A 22,821-nucleotide genomic window follows, 5' to 3' on the forward strand; every position below is an offset into this window, starting at 1 on the left:
ACAATACAACATACAACTTTTACTAAAGCATTAGAGAGTCTCTCCAGTCATCGCAAAGCCCATCAAGATTCCTTTCTGCCCACTTCACAGACGTAAATGTGTCTACTGCATTCGAATTGATCTTATGCCTTTCAACACGCTCATCCATAGGCATTGTCAATGCATTGTGAATTGTGTCTGCTATTTCCTCAGTGTTCCACGGATTCATTTCAAGAGATGCAGGAAGCGTTGTTGCAGCACCAGCATACTCACTCAATACAAGAACGCCATTATTTTCATTCTGACATGAAATGTATTCAAGAGCAACGAGATTCATCCCGTCTCTGAGTGATGTCACAAGCAGTACATCACTGACTGCATACAAAGCACATAACTCGTTTATGTCAACACTGTTGCTCAGGAAGTAGATGTGTGCAGTCTCAATAGAACCAAACATGCTATTCGTCTCTGAAACCAACTCATTCATTTTTGTGATGTATGAAGAGTACTCTTTGACATTGGTTCTACTTGGCACGCCAACCTGCATAAAAACAACATTTCCAACAAACTCAGGATGCTTTGTAAGGAATCTCTGCAGTCCCTTTACTCTGTGTGGCATTCCTTTTATATAGTCAGTTCGGTCAACACCAAGAATAATCTGCTTACCTCTAAACTTTTCTTTGAGTTCTCCTATTCTCTGTATTGTTATTTGTTGTTGTAAAACACTTCTAAACATCTCTGGATCAATGCCTATTGGAATAGCGTCTATTCTACCCAGACATTCCACATCATTTTCAATGCACACGTCTCTGAAGTTGAGTGCATATTCAAATGAATGAAATGCAACGAGATCACTGTGCATTATTCCACTTGCTAACTGTCTCCTGTATTCAAGCGCTCTTATCATATCAGCCTTTGGAAATGCAGTGTGTAGGAAGAACATAATCTTGAATGTCTTTGTGGACATGGTTCTTAGCATTTCTGGAAGCAACATTAAATGGTAGTCATGCACCCATACAACATCGCCGTCTTCTACAATCTCGCATATCCTGCTGCTGAAGATCTTGTTATACTCAACATAGGCATTATAATTTGTCATTGAAAATGTTATATCGTCTTTGAACGAATGGAGCATTGGCCATAGAATGGCATTACAGAATCCGTTGTATGACTGATCATTCAGTTCAGGATCTATAAAGATTGGGATTGAATGGAACCTGTCCCAGCAGTCCTTCTTAATGATTTCCTTTTCTTCTGAAGACAGATCTGCACCACTTATGTTTCCAATCCATTTGAACCTGATTTTATCATTTATGCTCTTGAGTCCCGTAACCAGTCCTCCACTTGCTTGCTTGTATTCAAATCCATCCTCTCCTCTCTTTACTGTCAGTGGCAAACGATTACTTACAACCAGAAGCTTCATGCCTTGTATTCCACGTGTTGTTTTATCATCATTCCAAAGTGCCTTATCCAATCATTTAAATCATTCACCAATCATACTTACTTTGAGCACATCACATACATCAACATCCTGCAAATAAACACTTTAATTCATTAAAACCAACTAAATGCCTTGAACTTTGCAAAACAGCTCCCTAATGCTACAAACATTCTTTCTGTACCAAGTATGTACGTAAGCAGCAGCACTGCAATGTTTGACAGCACAAAGTTCATGTAGAAGAAAGTATTCAATACCTCCATGCCTAAAAACGACGACATCGAGCACATCACATGGCTCACAAGTCCTAGCACCAGTAGGTTCGTTGCTCTTACATTCAATGATTTGAATATGTATGCACTGATAAAGTTAATGAACAGAACCAGCGACATAAATGCAAATCCCCTTTGTGCTTTCATTATCCTATACTTCATCCTTTCATTCTTGTTTATTTTTGTGATCGAGCGCCCAACCTCCAGCATAAATCCAAATCCTATTATTGCAAATGAAAACAAAAAGCAAAAAACACCTTTTGAATCAGACACACGCAAGAAAGATGCATTTGCAATCATAGTCATAATTCGCTGAATAGCCTTCCCTTCCGACGCTGCCACTAGCATCCCAAGTGAAACCCATATGATTACCTGGCCAACAAGCAAATGTCCAAGCTGCATTCAGGGCATATACATTTACATACAAATCAACACACAAACTTTTACAGACTCTCTTTATTTACAATCAATTGCAATCGATTGAAGCAAATTCAACACCAAAGAGTCCATTCTTTTTCAACTCACGGAGCCTGTTACCTCTGATCTGTTTACCCAAGCGAATCTTCTCTTTCCTTCCATCTCCCTTGATTATGACCTTGTAGGCCACACATGCATCGCCCTTAGGCACTACTACGAATATCTCGCACTTGTCATTGACGTACATGCACACCTTCATGCCATTAAATCTTGCCTCAATGCATTGCTTGAGTTTGTAAAGTTTCTTTGGGTTCTTCAGGCACCTGGGTAGAGGATCAATCTTGCATTTCTTGTTGTCCGTTCCCTTGATTTCTCCGTTCTTCGTGATCACGAATTTCTCAATCTTTTCCTTGTTGCTTTTTGAGGTCACATTGACAATGGTATCTCCTTTCCTGTGTAATGTCTTGATGTCAAACACATAGTCCTTCAAGCTCTCGGTGATTTCAAGCTTCCTGTTCGGGAACCTCCTGTATCCAGATGAGAATCCGCACTTCTCCTTCTTGACAGACACGAAGTCGTAGCACTTGACACCTGCCTCGCTGCATGAAGATTCTTCTTCACATCTGCGTGTCTTCTTGTCTTCAAAGCATGGATTCACACTGTTGTTATTTCCAGGGTTAACACGGATGACAGACCTTCCATTAGAAGTACCGACTATCTGTACTGCATTTCCTTGGGTACCTGCCATTGGGCACGGGCATTCACCAACACACAGAATGTACTCTGCAGTGTTTCTGTCTGCTATGAATGGCGTGACTGAGCCTGCTGCTGCCTCAACAACAAATGGGATGACTTTCGTATATTCTCCATTCCATCCAAAGACATATGCTCTCTGAATTCCAGTTGCTCTAAGGTATTCTCTTGTTGCAGGGAGATTCTCAGTAGTAAGCATGTATGGAAGTAAAGAGCGTTCCTCGGTGAACACAAGCCAGGGCTTGTCTTTAAATTCGCATCTAACCTTGATAGATGTGATTGTCATTGCACTGATTGCACTAACGCAAGCTATGAGTAATCCGACGATCTTCATTGAAATTGTCTCGAGCCCTGAATATATATGTTTATGCAACGAAGAATGTTCTTTTAATGCATTCGTATTTCTGAATTTGATGTATGCATGATAGATTTAGAAGTGTTGTTGATGAGCAGATATATTACACTGATGAATTGATCAGTTCAGGTTTATATCAATACGTGCTGATATGGATGTAATTTGGTAGTTAAGTCAATTTGCACAATGGTGTGCATGTGAATAAGAAAATTTGGAATATACAAGGTACTGTTGAACAATAGTATTTGTAACAAGTAGATAATGCGATGCTTGCATAAATTCATGCATTTGTGTTATAGTAATATGTATTGTGTGTTATAGTAGCCAGTATACACTAATACGTACATTGAATATTTCATAATAACCAAGATATAGCGATCATTATTGAATATTTCATAATAATGAGCATGTGGCATTATTGATCTTACTGATGCATAATCTGTATCTATGATTTAATTAACTGATCGATCAAGGTATTTATCTCTTAATCATGTTCTATCAGATACAAATCAAGCAGAGCATCAATAACAGGGTGCATGTATGAATTTGGAGGGAAAAACAGGGAGAGCCTGTGGCAGATTGAAACAAACAGCATCCAGATATCCGATCCTGACGTAGAGTTTCGGCACAAATGTAAGTGTATAAACAAGCGAACAGACCTTGCACAATTGACTGATGTTTGTATGTGTTCTGTATATATCGATAAGCCAAGGCAACTAAGCAGAAGCACATATATTCAGTCTTCAGTAGTCTTGGTGAGTAAAACCACAGAGCAGCAAACAAATAGTCACAACAAGAGACAAACATTCATAAACTTACGTGAATCAAATACTGATACGAATAACACATACACCAGCTCTACAAAAAGCACACACTATAACAAGAAATACCAACTATATAAGACAGAAATGTGCAGGAGTCATTCTGAAGTGGGTTACTGTAAATACGGAGACAAATGTCAGTTTGCACACAGCGAAGCTGAGCTAAGATATGTTCAAAGACATCCAAAGTACAAGACAGAAACGTGCAAGACATTCTGGGAGGAGGGCAGTTGTCCATATGGCAAAAGATGTTGTTTCATTCATGTTCCAAACATTTCACTCCATAATCCTAAAGATGTGCACAAAGGACATAAAAGACTAGGCAAGATTCTTGCACACACTTATAATGACTCTTCAGAAGCAAATTCAGATAATTCCAGAAACACTGTTGTGTGCACAAAAATAAATGTATCTGAGACAACAGATAAGCTTCATTGTGATGATTCTTGGATGCCTAATGATATTCTTAGACCTGCAGAGTCATCTAGCAATCCGAGTCTCTGTGCGCCAGCACAACGCCACGACTCATGCAACGAACGTCGTTTTCCAGGCTACTATAACTATTCATTTGATCCAATTGTTGATGAAGGCTGTAGTAGAGATGTAATGCTCAAAAGACCTTTTTGGAAAGAGTCCAGTCCATCAATATGGATGGATGAATGTATCGAGATGTTCTACCCGAACTGCGCTACCAAGAAAGTGCAAAACGGAGGGATTCTTGCACCAGGAGGAATTGTATGCAAGGCATTGAATAAGAAAGTGTCTCAGTTTGTGCTTGAACATCTGGGAATGTAAATAAACATATTGAAACATGTATAATAAAATAATGGTGGGCGTGCATTTTAGAACATGCCTTTATCATTTCAATTGTCTTCCTAATCAGCTATTTCATTTAACTCTTAATGCTTAGCATAAATCTTAATGGTTGGCACAAAAGCAAACAATTTTGAATCCCAATGGAAATACTAAAGTTTGAGCCAGATACTGAAGGAATCAAATCTAGAAAGAATATCCAGCCATTTGGAGACTCCAGCAAGATACGTGTCATGAAGCATACCACAGCGCCAGCATTTGCATTATACACCACAGAAGTAGACTCAAGTGTAAAAGAAAACGACTTAGGTTCAGTGCCATACAAGCCTGTCATTGAAGCACCGACTGTATCAAATGCATACATACCGCCAACAATGAACCGCCAGGAGCCCTGCAGCGTAAAAATCTCGAATCTTCCATTGGACATGACTAGAGAGAGATTATACAGACTGATTGATGCTAATACAAATGTTTCATTCATGAGCCCAAATCTTGTTATGAACAAGGAGACAGGCGTATTCAGGGGATTTGCATTTGTAACAGTTGCATCGAAAGATGATGCAATGAATCTCATCAAAAACCTGAAAGGTGTATCTATTGATAGCCTGGGTTTATCAGCAGAGCTTGCGAAGTAGAAAGTAAAAAAGCGTATCAACTTGCAAAATCGATTTATTTATAAATCACCAGATACTTAGTGGACTGAAGAGGGAAACGGGTCTATTCTGCTTAGCACCACTACCATCTTGGCAATTGATATGTATCCTTTGATCCGTCCCAAACTTATTAGATTGCTTATCAAGCATATCGTTTCCTTGAGATCAGAGTCTCCAATTGCATTTGCAATCCACTGTATCTCAAGCTTATTGTCGCTTCCATGATCCATGTATGCTTGATGCATTAGGTTAGACAGACATATAAGCGGACAGTGTATTGTGAGCACTCTGTAAATGGTATAATCCTGGATGTTAGCAAATGCTAAATCAATACCACTGTTTATGCTGGAATATGCACCTTTTTTTATTGAGCACGCCAACTCAAGCAGATATAAACAGTCAAACCTTTGGAGGTACTTGTACTTAGGGAATCTGCTAGTGAGTAAGGATGATACAAAATAAAATGGTGCAATTGTCTTTTGCCCTCTTCTATATGCAAATGCTATCTGAAACAGCGTATATGCTTCTTCAAACATTTCTGAGTATAGTGCAAACACTCCTTTATAGAAGTAAAACGTAAAGTATTCTCTGGTTTTCCTGACTGGTGGATTGATGTTTCTAAACACGTCTTCAGCAAGCTCAAGCTCTCCTGTATCTCTGTATGTTTCAAGAAGCATGTTTGTGATGTAAAAAAATGTACTGCTACAATCCTGCAACAGAGCCTTGTGCGAGATGTATAGCAATCTACTGATCTTCCTGATACCTGCAGGTACTCTCAGTTGGAATATTCCATAGAATATCGTCTTTGATATACAAGAAGCCCAATGCTCTTTTCCAAGGTGCTTTATTGTTCCATTACTAAGCTGTTCAAGTAGTCCATATGCTTTCTCAACATGAATAGCGTGGTGCAGTTTGAGAAGAGCGCTGAACGGTTGTTTGACTTCATTTATTACTGAGCAGTCTATATCAGCAGGCCATTGTCTGGATGTGTTAAACACCATTGAGATATACTTTGCGTCTTGGATATCAATTCTGGCGTTGAGTTCTGCAACCCAATCCATGCAAGGGCGTTCCTGGCTAGTTGATTTCGATTCATTCTTCTATTATAGAAATAGAATTGTTCATTTGCTTTATTGCTTCGTTAAATGAGCCAATCATTAGTTGAATATGCCCCAGATGGATTCAGAGGTAAGAATGCGTATGGAAGATGCACAAGGCAGTTCAACACTTGGCGTTCATATTAGACGTGCAGGTGGAAAGTATGTCTGCCTGTTGATGAATCATGATACATTTCTTGTTGTTATTGTGTTGCAAATAGTAAAGGATCGTGTATATGTTGAGTGCATGGATTCTACAGGATATGAGCAAGGTCATGCGCGAAGATTCATGCTTTCGATTCTGAAGTGCATAAATCCCAGAATCACATCATGCTTTAGTTATCCAAAAAATGAATATGTATTTGGCAGCAGTTCATTGAATAAAGACAAACGAGTTAGAATGCCTGAAGACTTGCTGAACTACTGGATTTCGATCTTTGAAGAGCATCATGGAAGTGTGCATGTGTGGTCAAATAATTACGATAGAATTTCATATCCATTTGAGCATGAAGATGAACTTGTGTATTTTGAAGACGATCCAAAGCAAAAGATTTCAAGGCATTTGAACGGAAGCATTACAGAGATGTTTGATGCACTTCTATGCAGGACTGATTTTGTCAAAGGATCTCTTGTGTATGGGAATACAAAAGTATATAAGAAAAGTTGCATAAAACGGTGTTGTATCGCAGATATTGAGTCTATGATTGTTTCATTAAGGTCAATGGACTTCTCAACACTCGACAATGCAAGACAATCAACGAATGCATTCTTGCAGATGTATGGACTGCAAACCGAATACTTCCAGAGCAACAAAGCAGCCAAACGACGAGTAACAAAACAAGAAGAATGCATTATGATTGATGTGAAGAATAAGCGATTGGTTAAGTGATTGTGTTTCTGAAGCAGATGAATTGTTCAGAGCTGCCAAAACCATCAAGCAAATGATTAGCTACTGGATTGGTATGTGAGAATCCGATTTGTTAGAATGTATATTGCTGGGTATTTAGAGCATCTGGACACCTAAAGGAATGAAGATTATCATAGTTAGTGATGAACTGCCGATATTTGCATCTCGCACAGATGCTGACATAGCAATCAAGCATTCGATGTCTGCAATGCTGAAGAATATTTCGCATAGAGACAGATCAAGCAAAATACAAATTGAGTTTTCAGAGGCAAGCACCGACACAATCCGTATGTTTGCAAAACCTCATTTTATGTCGATTGATATGCTAGATGACCATGACGTATGGTTTGTGGGTCGTATTGGGCTTTCGAACCACCGATGCTTTAGCGAAGATGAACGCTTAATGATTGCAAATGCAATGAGAAGATATAAATGCTGCCCAGTGTTTGAGGATCAAGTGTTGTATTCAGGCATTGTGGGAAGGACGCTTGAAGGACATACTTATGATCTTGTACAAAAGAACCTTGACCATTTATTGCTGTTTGATGAGTATGTAGATTACAACTCGAAGTGCTGTGAAAAGGTAATGGAGATCTATGAAGAAGGTGATGTTGTGTGGATACAGGACAATAGTCTACTTCTTCTTCCTGGGATGATGAAGGATGTACCTGTAGGAATATCTTTCCTTATTCCTTTTTCATCTCTCTTCAGATGCATCCCATTCTGGGAACGACTCTTATTATCAATGCTGTGCAGCAAATACATTGAGTTTAATGATGAGGAGTCAAAGGCATGCTTTGAGCTTCTAGTCTCACAGAAGACTGGATTTGTATCTGGAAATCCTGAATACAAAGATCTGAAGCTTCCATCAGTTGGAATTGGAAGGCGTGGGCTTGATAAGGATGCGGTTCTTGAATGCTTACCAACAGTAGCTGATGGAGAATGTAAATTCAAGAAAGGAAAGATGGTTATTGCGCCACCTGATTCCCAAGCGCATCTCCTTGGTGTTGAATCATATCTTTCGTGTAATAATGAAGAACTTACTATTGTTTTTCTGAACATAAGGCCTGCAGAGCCTGATGGATTGACTGAGGTCATGAGACTTGGGCAGTATCTCGAAGCGAACCATAATGTGAGCACAAAGTTTTTTATGCCAACAAGTGATCTTGAGCTTCTGTCGTTGCTGAAGAACTGTGATGTGTGCCACTGTCCAGAAGTTTTTGATTTGTGCCTGTTCCTGGGTATTCCTGTTATTCAGAGCAATGTGCATGATTTCATGCAGGTTGCCAAAGAAATACAATATAAGATAAATGGCGAGACAAATGAAGAACGAAGAGACCTGCATAAATTCATTGATATTCCATCGAAACTAGAATGGAAAGAAAACTTCATAAGGAACCTGTTATATGCATCTGGGATTAACCATGTAATTGATTTGAATCCGAAGGATCTGAGAGTGCGACGATCGTTAGAGATGGTGCAACAGGCAGATATTCCTATAGCCAAGAGTTCATCTGAAAGCAGAGAAGCAAATAAAAGACGAAAAGCAGCAAAAATTGATCCTGAACGATCTGACGATCCAACAATTATCAAAATGATAAGCGAGTTCAAGAATAGCATCACAAAGACATTGGTACTGGACTATGATGGAACTGTTACTGACATTGTTGCATATCCTCCAATGGCAGCACCTACACTGGAAATAAAGGAGCTTTTAGTTAGTCTTAGTAAGGTATGTAGAGTGGTTATATCCACTGGAAGAAGTATTGAAGACTCAGATCTTTTTTTCCCGAAAGAAGTTGAAGTGTTTGCAGAGCATGGAGCATGTCACAGAGTAGATGGCCAGTGGAGGGAGCGTACATCATTTCCACAAAAAGAGCTTGCGTTCAAGATGGCACAATTTTTCTTGCAGCGAACGCCTGGGTCCGAGCTTGAAAGCAAGAAGACAGGATATGCATTCCATTATCGAAATGCTTCTCCTCTAATTGGTGTAAAGCAGGCCAAGGCATTTTTTGAGTTGCTTAAGCAGGCATTTGGAGACTGCGTCAAGGAAGGGAATCACATAGTTGAGATTAGAAATGGGAAAAAGTCATTTGCAATGGAAAGTGTTGAAGAAGGATTCGTCTTATGTGCTGGAGACGATGTTGCAGATGAAGAGATGTTTGAAGTGTGCAAGGGATATACAGTGAAGGTTGGTAAAAGCGATCTCCAGACATCATCTGCTGCATATGAGATCTCAGACCCAAAGAGTTTCAGAAGGCTTCTCCAGCGATTTCTTGAGTGATAGTGCATTTAAGTTTGTTGTTCAATAAATTCTTCCATTCGGTTTATTTATACTTATGCAGAGATTTGCATTTTACTATTGATTTGCACATAAAGCTGATCAATAAGCGTGTGAATCAGAACTCATGAATTCCATGTGCTCCTCATTCACTTTGAATATCTTTCTAAATGTTCTGACTCTGCTAATTGTTCCACTTTTGGACACAAACAGTCTCTTTCTTCCTTGGAATAGCGAAGTGTATCCTCCATTCAAGCATATAACATCACCAGCATTCAAAACTGTGTTCCACAAGCCAAGTTCAATCGTTCCGCTTTCATCCCCAACCAGCCATGTTGATACTGCATCGTTGTCTTTTGTCTTATTTATTTCTAGGCACTTTATTAGAATAAACTCAAGGCATACATTCTTATGATACTCTCCTATATCTACAATCTTATTCATGTACAGGGCATTCATTAACTCTGATTTCTTTATTATTTCACGTTTAGGTTGTGAATTCATTAACTCTGATTTATTTCTTATTTCATCCATCTCAAACTGGCTGATGCGCAGATCAGTAATTTCATCCTTTTAATTTCCCACATTCTAATTGTTGATTCAAACTGTTGATTCATTAACATTAACATTGTGATTTCTTTCATCCATCTTAAACTGTTGATTCAGTAATCTCATATTTTCCATACATCTCAAACTCTAATCATTTCAACAAATTTGCTCGCTTCATTCTCATCTTTGAATATAATGCAATACAACCTTTCAATTGCTTTTGTGTCGTCCATCTCTCGGATAACAACAAATACCCTGCACTTCTTCCTCTCAGGGCGCAGATTGTATTTCACTAGAAAATCAAATGCAGTCTGCATCACCTCATCTCTGATAAAGAAGCATCGCTTTACATTCACATCAGTCACATACACAATCCCTGGTCCAATCCCTTCCCATTCCTCACGGAACCTGTGCAGATTCACATTTGCCTGAAAAACAACTCCTGGAATTGTCTCAGTAACTGGCTCCTCAATCTTCTGCACATGCATCTTCAGAAACCCAGACTCCTTCGCTTGCTTAGGCTGCTCGTCTTCTTTAGACATCTTTTCAAAAATGCTTTTGTTGCTTTTCAAGCACTGTATGTCCACATTCGTCTTGAAAACACTGCCAAACTCATTTGTCATCTTATCTTCACTAACAGAATCTGCAAATTGTTTGCTTTCATCTCCATTAGATTTCTCTTCTTGCTCACGTCTTTTGTGTTCACCTCTAGTATGTATACAGCCATTTATATCTTCCACACACTTTTCATCAAGCTTTTTGTTCAATTCCTCACTAACCTCATCACTTCTCATCGCACTTGTGAAACCCCAGACATTCTCAAATATTTGATTGCTACATTCTTTACTGCACTAAATATAAAAACAACTAAAAATCATGTATTTATTTGATTTATGCCACTACTTTTGAATTGTGTTGAATTTCTATCTCCTTTTGCGCATATTGAATCCCATCAGGTGTATGGAAAGCTGTGAACACCAAACAATTGATTAAGTCAATGAAAAAGTAGTAGTCCTGCTGATTATACTTACCAAAGAATTTCACAAAAGGCATTATTATGGATTTAAGCTCTGCTGGAAGCTGAGCCTCTGCAACCTTAAGTGCATTGATAAGCATAAGAAAATCACTAGAAAGATCCTTGGCAATGTACGACATTTCTACATAACTGTCATAATATGAGGCTATATCCTTTCTTTCCATTATTTCATCCAGAAGTATGGGCTCTGTATCATTTACGTTGAATTTCCACCACTTTTCAGGCATGCACCGTATTTCTATTTCTGTTTCACTGTCTAATATTCCATTATCTATGGCGTAAGGACATTTAAATTTCTTTATCTCTTCGGGGGTTGGTTTTGGTCTTGAACGAGTCTTTGCAGATGGTTTCTCTACAGTTTTTGCAGGTGCTTTTGTTACGGATTTCACAGGTTTTGCCGATTGACACATTATAGACAGAATGAATGTCATCACATAAAACAGTTTAGAGATGCTCATCTTCATGCTCATACAATCATTTGTGTGACTCATCTGCGTATCTGATAAAAAACTGCTTAAGTACTTTGAATCCAATTTACTTCAATCGCAAAAGGAGACTTCTTCTATCAAGCCACAGCTTTTGTCAAAAACATTTACTAAATGCGTCTATCTCCTTAACAATATTTATACATCAAAACATCAAAAACCGCCTGAATCGCATTTGCCAGTAATGGAAACTTATTTAACAAAGTATCTCTTGATATAATCAAATCATATCTAATAACAGGCAGTAACACAAATAACACCTAAAACCTAAATATATGAATCATGTTTATTTCCTTGCTTTTCTCTGCATCATCTTCTTCTGATACTTCATCAACAAAGACTCTCCTAGATTTATAGTTGCATTCATCTTTTCATCATTGAACATCATAATGCCATGAGTCAAAAGTCCCACTGCTGTACCATCACCAGTATTTGAGCTATCAATCCTTTTGATCAGCCCATTTATCACCTTTATCATATTGTCACTCAGTCCACGAAGCGTCTTACTTTCTATCATAAAGTTCTTAATTCCTTCCGTTGCACCTTTCCCATCCTTGTATACGTGACTCACTGCTCTTGCTATGGCCTTTAGGTCATCCCAGTTCATCGAAATTAAACTCATACGTACCTCATCCCCATTCTCATCCAAAAGTATTGGTTTTATAGACTCCCCAGATACTCTCTTTCTGACCCTTTGAGCAGCCCTGGGAGTCTCATTCGACGACTCAGCAGTTTCAGACTGCTTTTCAAAAACCTTGTACCCTATGATAATAATAACAAGCGTCATACCAAAAAACAAAACCCCATATATCACCATCTTCTTTCCTGATATGCTGGCCTGGCTCATTTGCACTGCCCTCGCTTTTTCGTATATACCTTCATTCCCCTATATCCCTTTATGCTCAATCAATCACACCCCGCAAAACTTCATTAGCAATCACACAAATAAGTAAACCAAGATTTATTTAGACAAAACCCCCGTCAGTAGCGCTGCTTGCACAAACCCTGCTTCCATAGTCTGCTCACAGTAATCCTGGACTCCTGCCACCGAGCAACCCTTTCCGCCGCTGCTCTTTCCCTCCTCGTTGATCTCAACAACACCAACAATCTTTCCAAGATCAGCCCTGGTCTCAATCAGAACCACAGGCACATTGGCCTTGCTTGCAAGATCCATCACAATTGTCTTTATCTTCTGATCTGCATCCTTTGCAAGCATCACAAATCTCATCTGTCCAGAAAGGATCTTCTTGAGCGTCTCCTTGGTTCCTTTGCTAAGTTTGCAGTACGTTCTGGACACCATACACACCTTTTTAAGCGCATCCTCAATTGTAGTCGTTTTCTCGGGTTCTACCATTAGCTCCTGAACCTCGCTCATCAGGGGTAAATTTTTTCATTCGTTAACATCTATGCAAATGCATCCCAGCTCCAAACGCATCTCTACTCTCTTTCAAACACACTCAAACAAACACATAATCAATTCATGACACACTCATCTCACATCATCCTGTCACAAAACAATCTATTTGATTTCAAAACATTCTTGCCCCTACAAATGCCAATCAGTATCCATGACTGCAGTGGCTTCAACGTTGCTCAGCTAAAAAGCAAGATAAAGGACACAAAAAGAGCCGTGTTCATAAAGTTCTCTGTCGAAGGGTGCGCTCCATGCAGATACCTTAAAGATGACATCAACAGATACAAAACAGATTTTAACCAGTCCAAAAAAGACCTGAATGTCGACATCTTCGAGATCAACGGCACATTATCTTCCACTTGTCCATTCTTCAATAGCATGTGTGCAGATTTCCAAATATCTGCATTCCCCACGATGGTGATGGTTGACCAGGACATGAAGCCAGTTGGCAGCGATGCAAAGATAATCGGCAGCAAGATAGAAAAGTTTAAGGAGCTTATCAACAGCAACTGCAACATGTTCAAAGCATCTGTTTGAAATAAAAAATTACAATCCTTTCCATTCAGGTCTTGAGTGATACTTAATGATATTCTCTCTTACATTAATTGCGTACTTCTCAGGATCTGTTCTGAAGCACTTGCTTGCATCAATATTTGCTGGACTTCGAGTGTTAGGCATCTCTAAAAGCTGTTGTATTCCACATAGAATATTCATCACATTCATGCTTGGCTTCCATCTGTCTCCAATGATATCTAGACAGACCTGATTTGTAGAGTATACATTTGGATGGTACACCTCGTGTTTGAATGTTGCTTGTGGAGGACTAAATGGATAATCATTCGGAAAGTCAATATACAAAGTATAGTATGAGCAATTATACAACGGATTATTAGGTCCTGGAATTCCGCATTCCCACCTAGCAGCATATCCCCTTGGCTTCTTATCAAGCGGAATTGCATAAAACTTGTATTTTCTGCTCTTCATTAAGTTATCATGCTCAGTCAGCAGTCTTTCTATGGCTGACATCCAGGGAAACATTCTGTGGATTTAACTAGGTTTGCATAATCGTTAGATTCAGATACCCCAATGGTGCGGGACAAACTGACACAAGAGGATGAGGAATGCATTGACAGGATTGTGAATCCGTATCCGTTTGTAACTGAAGATACTCTGAATGACATTGATGCATCTGAGTGTCCAGAAGAAAGGAATTCTCTTGTATGTGAACTTTCAGTTGTTCTTTCTAATGGCGCAGCAGTGCTCAATCCGCGAATCCAGGGAATGTTTCCGCGGTTGATCGCCTTGCTGAATGACAAACAGATATACAATTCAAGTGCAATCATGCTTTCTGATGCATGTAGGCACATAGAGGATGTACAGAATGCATTCAAAACCCTTGGAATATTCAATCTTCTGGAATTCAGTGAAATACACTACAAGTCAACAATGTCTTTGGTTTACTCATTATGCATAGAAAATAATAACAACAGAGAATATTTCATTGAAAACTATTACGATGAACAGCGTGACAGAAATTGTTCACTAATCCAAAGCATTATTACACCTATACCTGATGAGTCAATTGAATCAACTGATATTGATCTGCTTTAATACAAATTCATGCAACATGACAAACAGCATGCCAATAATAAATCATGCACAGTTCTAGCAATCATATAGCCCAAGTAGAAATAGGCAAATAAATAAATCCATAAAAGACATCGTTTATTATTCATTTCCTTTCGAGTTTAATCCCAAGAGCTTTCTCAAACTCTTTTGCAATCTTTTCTTCATAGACCGCTTCACATCTTTCCCAACTGTCAATTATGGACAGATTCTTGTTCATATTCTGTGCTAGGTTTTTTCTGGAAAGCCCCTTCTTTGCTCTAGCATTCATAATTGTCTCCCCCATCTTTCTGTCAACTATCTTCATCTCAACTTCCTCGGTATTTACTGTCCTTGGCTTTCCTTGTCCATCCTGCTTTGTCTTTGTTATGATTATCGGCTTGTTTTCTCGCATCAAGGGATCTTGCAACTCAAAAATAAATCATTACACTTCAATTCCAATCTCCTCATACAGCTGCGACTTCTTCATGTCCAGTCCTTCTGACAACTTGTCTATCACCTCATCAAATACCTTCTTCATCCTCTTTAGGGTGCATATAGCCTTTTCATATCCTTTCTTCGCTGCTGCCATATCTTTGCTATCAACCTCAATCTCATTATTCTGCAAGTTATTCAGTCTTTCTTTGTTATCTTCAATCCTTGCACTAATCATATCAATCTGCTCAATTATCTGCTCAATCGGCAGTATCTTGTTGAACATCTCAACTTCCTTTTCAACCAGCTCAGCATCGCTTTTTAACACTGCAAGCCTACTTTCATACTCGTTCAACTCTCTATCAAGCTCCTCTCCTTCCTCATCGTAATTAAACAAATCTTGATTAATCAGATACACTTTTGATTTTCCATAAATCTTCGTTATCAAGCTCCCTTCATTCTCTAATGTATCAAGTATATCTTGTAGCACACTCGGCTTAATCTCTCCTTTGAAGTACGCTACGATCTCAGCTTTCACAGTCGGGCGGTTGCATTTATACATCATCTGGAATACACTTTCCTTGTAATCTTCAGTCATGCCTCTGGGGTAGCGTTAACTATCCATCTCGTATACTGCATCGCTAGCATAAACGCACAACTTCTATATTTAGAAACACCACCTCCATAAATCTACACACATTTATCCCACAATGATTCTCCCAGCACAGAAGCTCAGTAATGGTGAACATATTCCAACAATCGGGCTTGGAACATGGGGTCTCGTTGACCCAGGTGTTCTTGAATGCTCAATACGAAATGCAATTGAGCTAGGATACAGACACATTGATACTGCACATATATACGGAAATCAGAAGAAAATAGGACAGATCCTGAAGAACATATTTTCAGAAGGCTTAGTCGAAAGAAAAGACCTGTTTATAACATCTAAGCTTTGGAATGACTCGCATGATGATCCTATGACTGCTATTAAGCAAACACTGGAAGATCTGCAGCTCGAGTATGTTGATCTGTATTTGATCCATTGGCCAGTCAGGTTCGAGCCTGATGCTAATGGAGAGGTAACACTTGGCCTGGATAGATTTAGACTAGGTGCATTTGATCCTGTGCCATTATGGAAAAAGATGGAAGAGCTTGTTGATGCAGGCTATACAAGATCAATAGGAATATCAAACTTTGGGATTGAAAACACCAAAAAGGTTCTTGAAGTTTGCAGAATCAAGCCGGTTGTTTCGCAGTTTGAACTACATCCGTATCTGAAGCAGACGACTCTTGTTAATTTTCTGCATGAACATGATATTCATATAGTCAGCTATTCGTCTCTTGGCTCCACTGCCGATTGTAGCCTAAAAATACGCAATGACAAGACAATCAAAACAGTTGCTGAGAAATACGAATGCTCACCATCGCAGATCATACTGAGCTACCTTACGATGCAGGGAGTATGTGTAATTCCTAAAAGCACGTCTAGAAAGCATCTAGAAGAAAACATGGATCTGAAGGCTCTCAAGCAAGAAGACATGCGTATAATTGACGGGATTGAAATCACTCACAGATACGTCGATCCTATATCATTTGGAGAGTCGAGATTTGATTAAACCATCTGCTGTATTATCTACCTTAATAGTTGTATACCAGACTGTTAATGTAATTTTACATCAAATCGCGAGTGTATCATTATTCAAGCACTATATTATTTACAAACCTTCATTTCATATCTTATATACTGCCGATACATAGTCATTGTTCTAGATTAGAAGTGATTAGTAATGATTATTAAAGGATCGCGTGAAATATATCCTAATTTACCTAATGGAGTGGATAGGGATCAAAGAACTATCTAAAGAGGTTGTGTATCTGATGATAGGTGATGAGTCTTCCAAAGTATACAACGAAAAGGTAACCAGAGTAGAAATGCATTCAATAGGCTATTTCTTAGTTGGTGATGAGAAAGTGATCAAAGGAAGCAAAAGATACTACTGCTCTTGTAATTACAAAGCATGTTGGCACATAATCAGTGTGGCTCTTCAATCAAACAACACAAGTGATTCCTGCACAGAGATGCACACAGCTGTATCAAATATACCTGAGATTTAATAGCTTTGAATGCCCTTCAAGCATGCAGTATAGATATGATCCATCTCCAGAAAATAAAACACTCGAGACTTCTCCATTCATGCGGCATCTGTAAATCTCTCCACATCTAGAATCAGTAATAGCAACAGTCCCTGCCGATGTTCCACATGCAATCAACTGAGATGTACAATCAACACACACAATACCATCGGAATAGTCTGATGCATGGACAGATACACCTTTATGAACATTCCAGGTCTTAAGAATCCCATCTGCTCCACAGCTGGCAACTGAATCATTGATCCATGCATGGCTATTGACTGCGCCCTCATGTGCTTGAATTCTATGACCATTCATCAATGTGCTGCTCCAAATACCAATCGATCCATCATGCGACGAACTGGACAATACGCCTTCCCTATGACTTATGTGACTAATCCAGTTACTGTGGAAGCCAACAGTGAATGTATTCTGAGTATTCATGTCCACATAAACTAGTGAGAAATCGTCTAATGCGCATCCAACGCCATACTCACTCATCCAAACTATCTCAGTCACCTTGGACTTAGAAGAAACACACATCTCTGTTACTCCATTGTTCATCATCACCACTTTTCCATCTTCTCCAGATGAAATAATTCCCTTTCCACGCTGTTTTACTCCAGTAATCTTCTTTTCATGACATGCATAACTTCTTGTTCTACCACTTAGCAGATTGATCGTTATAACTTCTCCATTTGTATTCCCTGCAACAACATCATCACCACTCCATGAGAGTGCTGATATTCCCTTAATATCTCTTCTCCACATAATGCCATTTAGTCCAACACCAACAAGCTCATGCGTCTTTGTATAAACACATAGAAAGTCTCTATTCCAACATGAAAGCATAACATGCTCGTTTAAATGCATGTCTATATCCATAACATCGATACTCACTTTATCAACATATCCATCTAGTACGTCTTCGCTATTGAGTATGTCAGTACTCATAGACATCTCCTTGTCGATTAATATACTTGTGCTGCCATCATTAAGCTTAAGGCCCTTTTTTGACTCAGATTCATTTGAGCTTTCAAACCTACACACATGTGCTTCAGACAAACAAAATTTGGCACTGCATGGAACAACTTCACCCTCTTGCAGATGCTTCACACCATACATATACTGCACTCCTTTGCTAATAACAGAGGGAAGCGTGTGTTTGAACACTCCAGTGTCTGGACTTGCTTCATTCTTGAATGTAAACAGCGTGTATATGTATCCTTCATCCTCAAGATACCTTGCTATCAGCTGGTTTATCTCGTCCCTTGACAGTTCAATCATTCCTTGCAATTCGAGGGCTTTCCATGACAGCAAACGTCGTGCTGTATTTGCAGTGAGAAGATGCAAACCATAAACCCCAGGAATGCTTGTATGCAAGCTGGAGGAGTTTCCATCGCTAAAGGCACCGTACATAAACAACAATAGGTTTCGTCGGAAGAAGCGTCGGCTGATACTGTACTCACTGTATGTATTTTCTGTGCTGGTGATATACAGGTTGCTAATGACATCGTATTGGTTGTATTCGCTTGACATAGACAGTCTTTCATTGAACAAGATTGTATATGACACAAGGATGTGGACGAAGATCGATGTAGATGTTCTACTTGCGAATAGTAGGTCTCCAATTGATGTGAACTTTACAAACATTCAGATTAGCCTGGTTAGCGTTGACCAAGATGAAGAGAGATTATTACTAACATTGATTGTACCTGCGGTGAGCCTGAAAAAAGGAAAAAATGTTGTGTTTAATGGAAGCATATACATTGATAAAATAGACAAGAAGAACCTGGGAATGGCGATTCTATGTACCAAATTTGCATTGAAGGTCGATTCGAGGTTGTATCCACGCATATGCTTCATCAGATTTCCATTCAAACGCTCGTTGAGCTTTTCGCTCGACAGTCCAGCATCTAAGTCTCGTAGACGGATTGAGCTCGAGAAGGTTCATTTTGAGACAAGTGAGAATCGCTTGTTAGTGTATCTGTTTGTTAACAACACACGGCTTATGGTTCCTAAATTTATTGCAATAAGGAGTCAAGGAATCTGCATACTTCTAGGCACAAAGACAAGCCTAGTGAGGGTTTCGATTGGTTATATCGACCTGCATGACTCGTTTTTTGAAAATCCACTGAGAATTGAGTTCCATGTGACTAGGTCAGCGCATAAATGGGTAAAGAACAATATTATAGCAGCATTGAAAGGTAGAGAGACAGGTTTCCGAGTAGACAGCATAAAATTTTTCAGCCCGTTTGTATTGGGTATTGATCCTTTGGATGTTGGACTGACTTTTGGCATTAATGCTGGAGAAGACACTGATTACGATGTTGTGCTTACAAGGAAGGCCAAGCCGCAGAAGCCGTGGAAGCCAGCGCCTACAAGCAGCGTAACTATTTTATTTGATGAAGATCAATGCATAAACCTGAAGATGGCTAAGAAGAAAATCCCGCTTGTCAGCAATGACACAGAGATAAGCATGAGTAACACAGGAACAACATTCATAATGCTTCTTAATCGGAAGCACCTCATATCGTTCAATTCATCTATAGATGATGCGGAAGGATGTGTTGTCTTGAAGTTGAATCCTGAGAATATGCACATGCTGAATCTTGTTAATGGGTTGATATCCACTGTAAAGGCACCTGGAATTGATATTGTTATGAATTGTTCGAATATACTGGGACTTGTTTTGAATGATATAAAGGTCTCATTTGGATTCAATGGAAGGATGCGCCTGAGGCTAGGAAGGTATAAGCTTATTGACAGAAAACCAACTGGTGAAAACAATGCATTTGATATAGAGCATTGTATATACAATCTAAATGAAGAGATGGTGGTGGACACGATTTTAAAGTTTAATTCGATTAGTGATTGCTATACAAATGAATATGTACGCTTAGTTCATTCAGGAGCAGTTTATTGCATGAAAGACCTTGATATTGGAGTTAAAATCAGCATTGAGGCATTTGAGGCATGGTATGTGGCATGTGGTCCATTATCTAGATGCCTATATGGACGTGTATTGATTAGAACGCAGATAAGCGATTCATTTGAAAAGATACTGGAGCATTTTGAAAAACATTCTAAGCAGTCGAATGAAGGAAAGAATAATGAGTTGAGGAGTATTATGGAATTACTGGAGAACAGAAGATCTAGTAAAGAAAGTGGTATGAAGATGGATTCTAAATACAGAACAATTGCAGAACCTGATGAAGGCAATACTGATATTGAATATGAACAAAGAGCAGCAAATAACACAATTGAAGCTAAGATAGAAGGGGGTTTAGACGATTCTACGGATGATGAGCAGTATGACGATGTTTCTTATGAAGAAGAAAGAGGAGGATTTATTGGAAATGTGAACGTAAGGCACGATAATACGAAACCTAAGGAGTCTGGAAAGTATTTTTTTGATGTTGATATAAATGATGGGCGGATTGATGTTGAGAAGGGATTGTGTTTCAGGAATGAGATACAGATAGCAAATACAAGCATTGGAATATGCTCTAAGAGCAGTTTGATGAAAATGAATGGAATGAGCCAACAAGAATTGATGGATATAGCACCTGTAAAGCTAAATTTTAATTCAATTCAGATATGTTGTGTATGGAGAGGCAGTCTTGGTGTGTGGCTGGAGCGAAGTAAACCTATTGAGATTGGAGTGACAATTTTGAATCTCAAGGAAGCGATGCAGCTGATGAATGGAGAACTTGTAATTGTGATGAATGAGGATGACAAGACATTACGCAACATAAAAACATTGATGAATGCATATATGAGTATTAATAAAGAGAAGGAGAAGTACAAGATGAAGTCTAAGGAAGGCATTGATGCTAGCATTAGCATTAAAAAGAGAAATGAGAAAGATTCTGTTGATACTTATGAGATTGATTGCATTATGTGTGTTCCAAAGAAGGTTATCGGATATATAGGGTTGATTGATGTACCTAGCATTGAGGTTAAATTAGTCAAGAATATAATTGAGTATGATGATGTTAATGGACATATTTTATCGATAAAAGTTTATACAAAGCCAGATAGTGGAGATGAGTATAAGAGGAATGTGGAGTATGGGATCCAGTTGTGTGTATCTGCAGTTGAAGAGCATCATGATCCGATTAGAATGATTTTGATGATTAATGGGAATGAGTGTGAAGATGCAATTTTTATGCCTGAAGAGTATAAAAAGATGATGGAAGATATGACTATGCTTTTTGGAAAAAAAGAAGTTGGAAATAGAAATAGAAAGAAAACAATAGTGAAGATTGAGAGCATCAATGAATTTGGTGTTGAAGGATTGGTAAACGGATTTTGTATAGATAGAAACAAGTGGTTTATAAGGATAAACGACGAACGTATGAAAGAGTTTGTATTTTGCAGATTGCCGAACATTTTTTTGAATTCGCCTGCTTTTTCAATGGTGCCTTCTGGAGTTAGAATGGTTTTTAGAGTGGACAAGGATGTTATTAATGCATGTGTGAAATCAAAAAAGAAGAATCCATGGAAAGAGACTGGACGTGGGACGAAAGTGGAATTTGATCGTGGTTTGAAGAATGGCCACAAAATATTTGAGTTTTGCTTTTCAGATATTGAATGTTCAGAAGCAATCAGGTACGACTTTTCATCACTTAATGTATTACGCCTTGATGGACGAAAAATGTTGAAATGCGAAGACTATCATAATCCATTTGTTGGAACCAATGAATACAAGAACTGGAATGCTTCTTTAATGATTGCAGGATCATTCAATGCATGGAATGAAGGAATTCTAAATGTTCATGATGTTTGGTGTGAAATGCCATTTGTGTCATTCATATCAAGGCTTATGCCAAAAAGAAACAATACAAACAAGACTGAGAAGAATTATGCAGGAATGTATACGAAGTTTGGCCTTCCTTTTGAGATCTACATTGATAGTAATCTTATTTTTGAGATCAACATAGTATCGAAGCGTAATGATAAAGTTTTATTGTCAACTGCGCTGAGGAAGTCAAGGCATGAAACAAACTCCTTATTTGTAGTGACTACTATTCCTCCTGGATCGTATATTTTGGACATGAATCATTTACGACATCTTCTGGACACTTTGTTTGGAAGTGGTCGCAATAACACAATTATTCAGGACGTCACAATCAATGTGTTCGTGAACAAAAGAAAATGTAGTAGATTTAATAACAGAATCGAGATAGACGGCAAGGAGATAAAAAAGAAAGATGTAATGAAAGCAATCGTATTCATTCTTGACAAAAGAGCAGTAGGAATCAGTGATATGGCATTGAACCGTTATTTAAAGAAGCTTGATTAGAAAGGAATGACATAAATATAACCAATTCACAGTAGCATGAAGAAATGATTAATAAAAGATTATATTATGT

General features: G+C 38.6%; 22 protein-coding genes across 22 annotated transcripts; 9 read left to right on the forward strand and 13 right to left on the reverse strand.

Moving 5' to 3' along the window:
* Positions 1 to 22: 22 nt before the first annotated feature.
* Positions 23 to 1,402, reverse strand: M896_010690 (trehalose-6-phosphate synthase; the record flags this gene model as incomplete). The annotated part of the gene is made up of 1 exon (XM_014708972.1): positions 23 to 1,402. The coding sequence occupies one exon, from the start codon at positions 1,400 to 1,402 to the stop codon at positions 23 to 25; it is 1,380 nt and encodes a 459-aa protein (XP_014564458.1).
* Positions 1,403 to 1,533: 131 nt separating this feature from the next.
* M896_010700 (uncharacterized protein) lies at positions 1,534 to 2,091 on the reverse strand (the record flags this gene model as incomplete). The annotated part of the gene is made up of 1 exon (XM_014708973.1): positions 1,534 to 2,091. The coding sequence occupies one exon, from the start codon at positions 2,089 to 2,091 to the stop codon at positions 1,534 to 1,536; it is 558 nt and encodes a 185-aa protein (XP_014564459.1).
* Positions 2,092 to 2,155: 64 nt separating this feature from the next.
* Positions 2,156 to 3,193, reverse strand: M896_010710 (uncharacterized protein; the record flags this gene model as incomplete). The annotated part of the gene is made up of 1 exon (XM_014708974.1): positions 2,156 to 3,193. One exon carries the CDS (start codon positions 3,191 to 3,193, stop codon positions 2,156 to 2,158), a length of 1,038 nt encoding a protein of 345 aa, XP_014564460.1.
* A 557-nt stretch (positions 3,194 to 3,750) lies between these two features.
* Positions 3,751 to 4,830, forward strand: M896_010720 (CCCH-type Zn-finger protein; the record flags this gene model as incomplete). Its single annotated transcript, XM_014708975.1, has 1 exon — positions 3,751 to 4,830. The coding sequence occupies one exon, from the start codon at positions 3,751 to 3,753 to the stop codon at positions 4,828 to 4,830; it is 1,080 nt and encodes a 359-aa protein (XP_014564461.1).
* A 161-nt stretch (positions 4,831 to 4,991) lies between these two features.
* On the forward strand, positions 4,992 to 5,483 carry M896_010730 (putative ribonucleoprotein; the record flags this gene model as incomplete). The annotated part of the gene is made up of 1 exon (XM_014708976.1): positions 4,992 to 5,483. One exon carries the CDS (start codon positions 4,992 to 4,994, stop codon positions 5,481 to 5,483), a length of 492 nt encoding a protein of 163 aa, XP_014564462.1.
* Positions 5,484 to 5,539: 56 nt separating this feature from the next.
* On the reverse strand, positions 5,540 to 6,562 carry M896_010740 (uncharacterized protein; the record flags this gene model as incomplete). The annotated part of the gene is made up of 1 exon (XM_014708977.1): positions 5,540 to 6,562. The coding sequence occupies one exon, from the start codon at positions 6,560 to 6,562 to the stop codon at positions 5,540 to 5,542; it is 1,023 nt and encodes a 340-aa protein (XP_014564463.1).
* A 115-nt stretch (positions 6,563 to 6,677) lies between these two features.
* On the forward strand, positions 6,678 to 7,487 carry M896_010750 (uncharacterized protein; the record flags this gene model as incomplete). The annotated part of the gene is made up of 1 exon (XM_014708978.1): positions 6,678 to 7,487. The coding sequence occupies one exon, from the start codon at positions 6,678 to 6,680 to the stop codon at positions 7,485 to 7,487; it is 810 nt and encodes a 269-aa protein (XP_014564464.1).
* Positions 7,488 to 7,626: 139 nt separating this feature from the next.
* Positions 7,627 to 9,789, forward strand: M896_010760 (trehalose 6-phosphate phosphatase; the record flags this gene model as incomplete). The annotated part of the gene is made up of 1 exon (XM_014708979.1): positions 7,627 to 9,789. One exon carries the CDS (start codon positions 7,627 to 7,629, stop codon positions 9,787 to 9,789), a length of 2,163 nt encoding a protein of 720 aa, XP_014564465.1.
* Positions 9,790 to 9,888: 99 nt separating this feature from the next.
* Positions 9,889 to 10,230, reverse strand: M896_010770 (uncharacterized protein; the record flags this gene model as incomplete). Its single annotated transcript, XM_014708980.1, has 1 exon — positions 9,889 to 10,230. The coding sequence occupies one exon, from the start codon at positions 10,228 to 10,230 to the stop codon at positions 9,889 to 9,891; it is 342 nt and encodes a 113-aa protein (XP_014564466.1).
* A 245-nt stretch (positions 10,231 to 10,475) lies between these two features.
* Positions 10,476 to 11,129, reverse strand: M896_010780 (uncharacterized protein; the record flags this gene model as incomplete). The annotated part of the gene is made up of 1 exon (XM_014708981.1): positions 10,476 to 11,129. One exon carries the CDS (start codon positions 11,127 to 11,129, stop codon positions 10,476 to 10,478), a length of 654 nt encoding a protein of 217 aa, XP_014564467.1.
* A 97-nt stretch (positions 11,130 to 11,226) lies between these two features.
* On the reverse strand, positions 11,227 to 11,862 carry M896_010790 (uncharacterized protein; the record flags this gene model as incomplete). The annotated part of the gene is made up of 1 exon (XM_014708982.1): positions 11,227 to 11,862. One exon carries the CDS (start codon positions 11,860 to 11,862, stop codon positions 11,227 to 11,229), a length of 636 nt encoding a protein of 211 aa, XP_014564468.1.
* Positions 11,863 to 12,142: 280 nt separating this feature from the next.
* M896_010800 (uncharacterized protein) lies at positions 12,143 to 12,703 on the reverse strand (the record flags this gene model as incomplete). The annotated part of the gene is made up of 1 exon (XM_014708983.1): positions 12,143 to 12,703. The coding sequence occupies one exon, from the start codon at positions 12,701 to 12,703 to the stop codon at positions 12,143 to 12,145; it is 561 nt and encodes a 186-aa protein (XP_014564469.1).
* A 114-nt stretch (positions 12,704 to 12,817) lies between these two features.
* Positions 12,818 to 13,231, reverse strand: M896_010810 (ribosomal protein S12; the record flags this gene model as incomplete). The annotated part of the gene is made up of 1 exon (XM_014708984.1): positions 12,818 to 13,231. One exon carries the CDS (start codon positions 13,229 to 13,231, stop codon positions 12,818 to 12,820), a length of 414 nt encoding a protein of 137 aa, XP_014564470.1.
* A 177-nt stretch (positions 13,232 to 13,408) lies between these two features.
* Positions 13,409 to 13,807, forward strand: M896_010820 (thioredoxin-like protein; the record flags this gene model as incomplete). Its single annotated transcript, XM_014708985.1, has 1 exon — positions 13,409 to 13,807. The coding sequence occupies one exon, from the start codon at positions 13,409 to 13,411 to the stop codon at positions 13,805 to 13,807; it is 399 nt and encodes a 132-aa protein (XP_014564471.1).
* Positions 13,808 to 13,816: 9 nt separating this feature from the next.
* On the reverse strand, positions 13,817 to 14,296 carry M896_010830 (ubiquitin conjugating enzyme E2; the record flags this gene model as incomplete). The annotated part of the gene is made up of 1 exon (XM_014708986.1): positions 13,817 to 14,296. One exon carries the CDS (start codon positions 14,294 to 14,296, stop codon positions 13,817 to 13,819), a length of 480 nt encoding a protein of 159 aa, XP_014564472.1.
* Positions 14,297 to 14,356: 60 nt separating this feature from the next.
* On the forward strand, positions 14,357 to 14,881 carry M896_010840 (uncharacterized protein; the record flags this gene model as incomplete). The annotated part of the gene is made up of 1 exon (XM_014708987.1): positions 14,357 to 14,881. The coding sequence occupies one exon, from the start codon at positions 14,357 to 14,359 to the stop codon at positions 14,879 to 14,881; it is 525 nt and encodes a 174-aa protein (XP_014564473.1).
* A 121-nt stretch (positions 14,882 to 15,002) lies between these two features.
* On the reverse strand, positions 15,003 to 15,290 carry M896_010850 (uncharacterized protein; the record flags this gene model as incomplete). The annotated part of the gene is made up of 1 exon (XM_014708988.1): positions 15,003 to 15,290. The coding sequence occupies one exon, from the start codon at positions 15,288 to 15,290 to the stop codon at positions 15,003 to 15,005; it is 288 nt and encodes a 95-aa protein (XP_014564474.1).
* Positions 15,291 to 15,320: 30 nt separating this feature from the next.
* Positions 15,321 to 15,908, reverse strand: M896_010860 (Tat binding protein 1-interacting protein; the record flags this gene model as incomplete). Its single annotated transcript, XM_014708989.1, has 1 exon — positions 15,321 to 15,908. One exon carries the CDS (start codon positions 15,906 to 15,908, stop codon positions 15,321 to 15,323), a length of 588 nt encoding a protein of 195 aa, XP_014564475.1.
* Positions 15,909 to 16,020: 112 nt separating this feature from the next.
* Positions 16,021 to 16,926, forward strand: M896_010870 (aldo-keto reductase; the record flags this gene model as incomplete). The annotated part of the gene is made up of 1 exon (XM_014708990.1): positions 16,021 to 16,926. One exon carries the CDS (start codon positions 16,021 to 16,023, stop codon positions 16,924 to 16,926), a length of 906 nt encoding a protein of 301 aa, XP_014564476.1.
* Positions 16,927 to 17,140: 214 nt separating this feature from the next.
* M896_010880 (uncharacterized protein) lies at positions 17,141 to 17,425 on the forward strand (the record flags this gene model as incomplete). Its single annotated transcript, XM_014708991.1, has 1 exon — positions 17,141 to 17,425. The coding sequence occupies one exon, from the start codon at positions 17,141 to 17,143 to the stop codon at positions 17,423 to 17,425; it is 285 nt and encodes a 94-aa protein (XP_014564477.1).
* On the reverse strand, positions 17,405 to 18,730 carry M896_010890 (WD domain-containing protein; the record flags this gene model as incomplete). Its single annotated transcript, XM_014708992.1, has 1 exon — positions 17,405 to 18,730. The coding sequence occupies one exon, from the start codon at positions 18,728 to 18,730 to the stop codon at positions 17,405 to 17,407; it is 1,326 nt and encodes a 441-aa protein (XP_014564478.1).
* An 82-nt stretch (positions 18,731 to 18,812) lies between these two features.
* Positions 18,813 to 22,751, forward strand: M896_010900 (uncharacterized protein; the record flags this gene model as incomplete). Its single annotated transcript, XM_014708993.1, has 1 exon — positions 18,813 to 22,751. One exon carries the CDS (start codon positions 18,813 to 18,815, stop codon positions 22,749 to 22,751), a length of 3,939 nt encoding a protein of 1,312 aa, XP_014564479.1.
* Positions 22,752 to 22,821: the final 70 nt, after the last annotated feature.

Source organism: Ordospora colligata (assembly GCF_000803265.1).
Source record: "Ordospora colligata OC4 chromosome Unknown contig_01, whole genome shotgun sequence".
Taxonomy (NCBI): domain Eukaryota; kingdom Fungi; phylum Microsporidia; family Ordosporidae; genus Ordospora; species Ordospora colligata.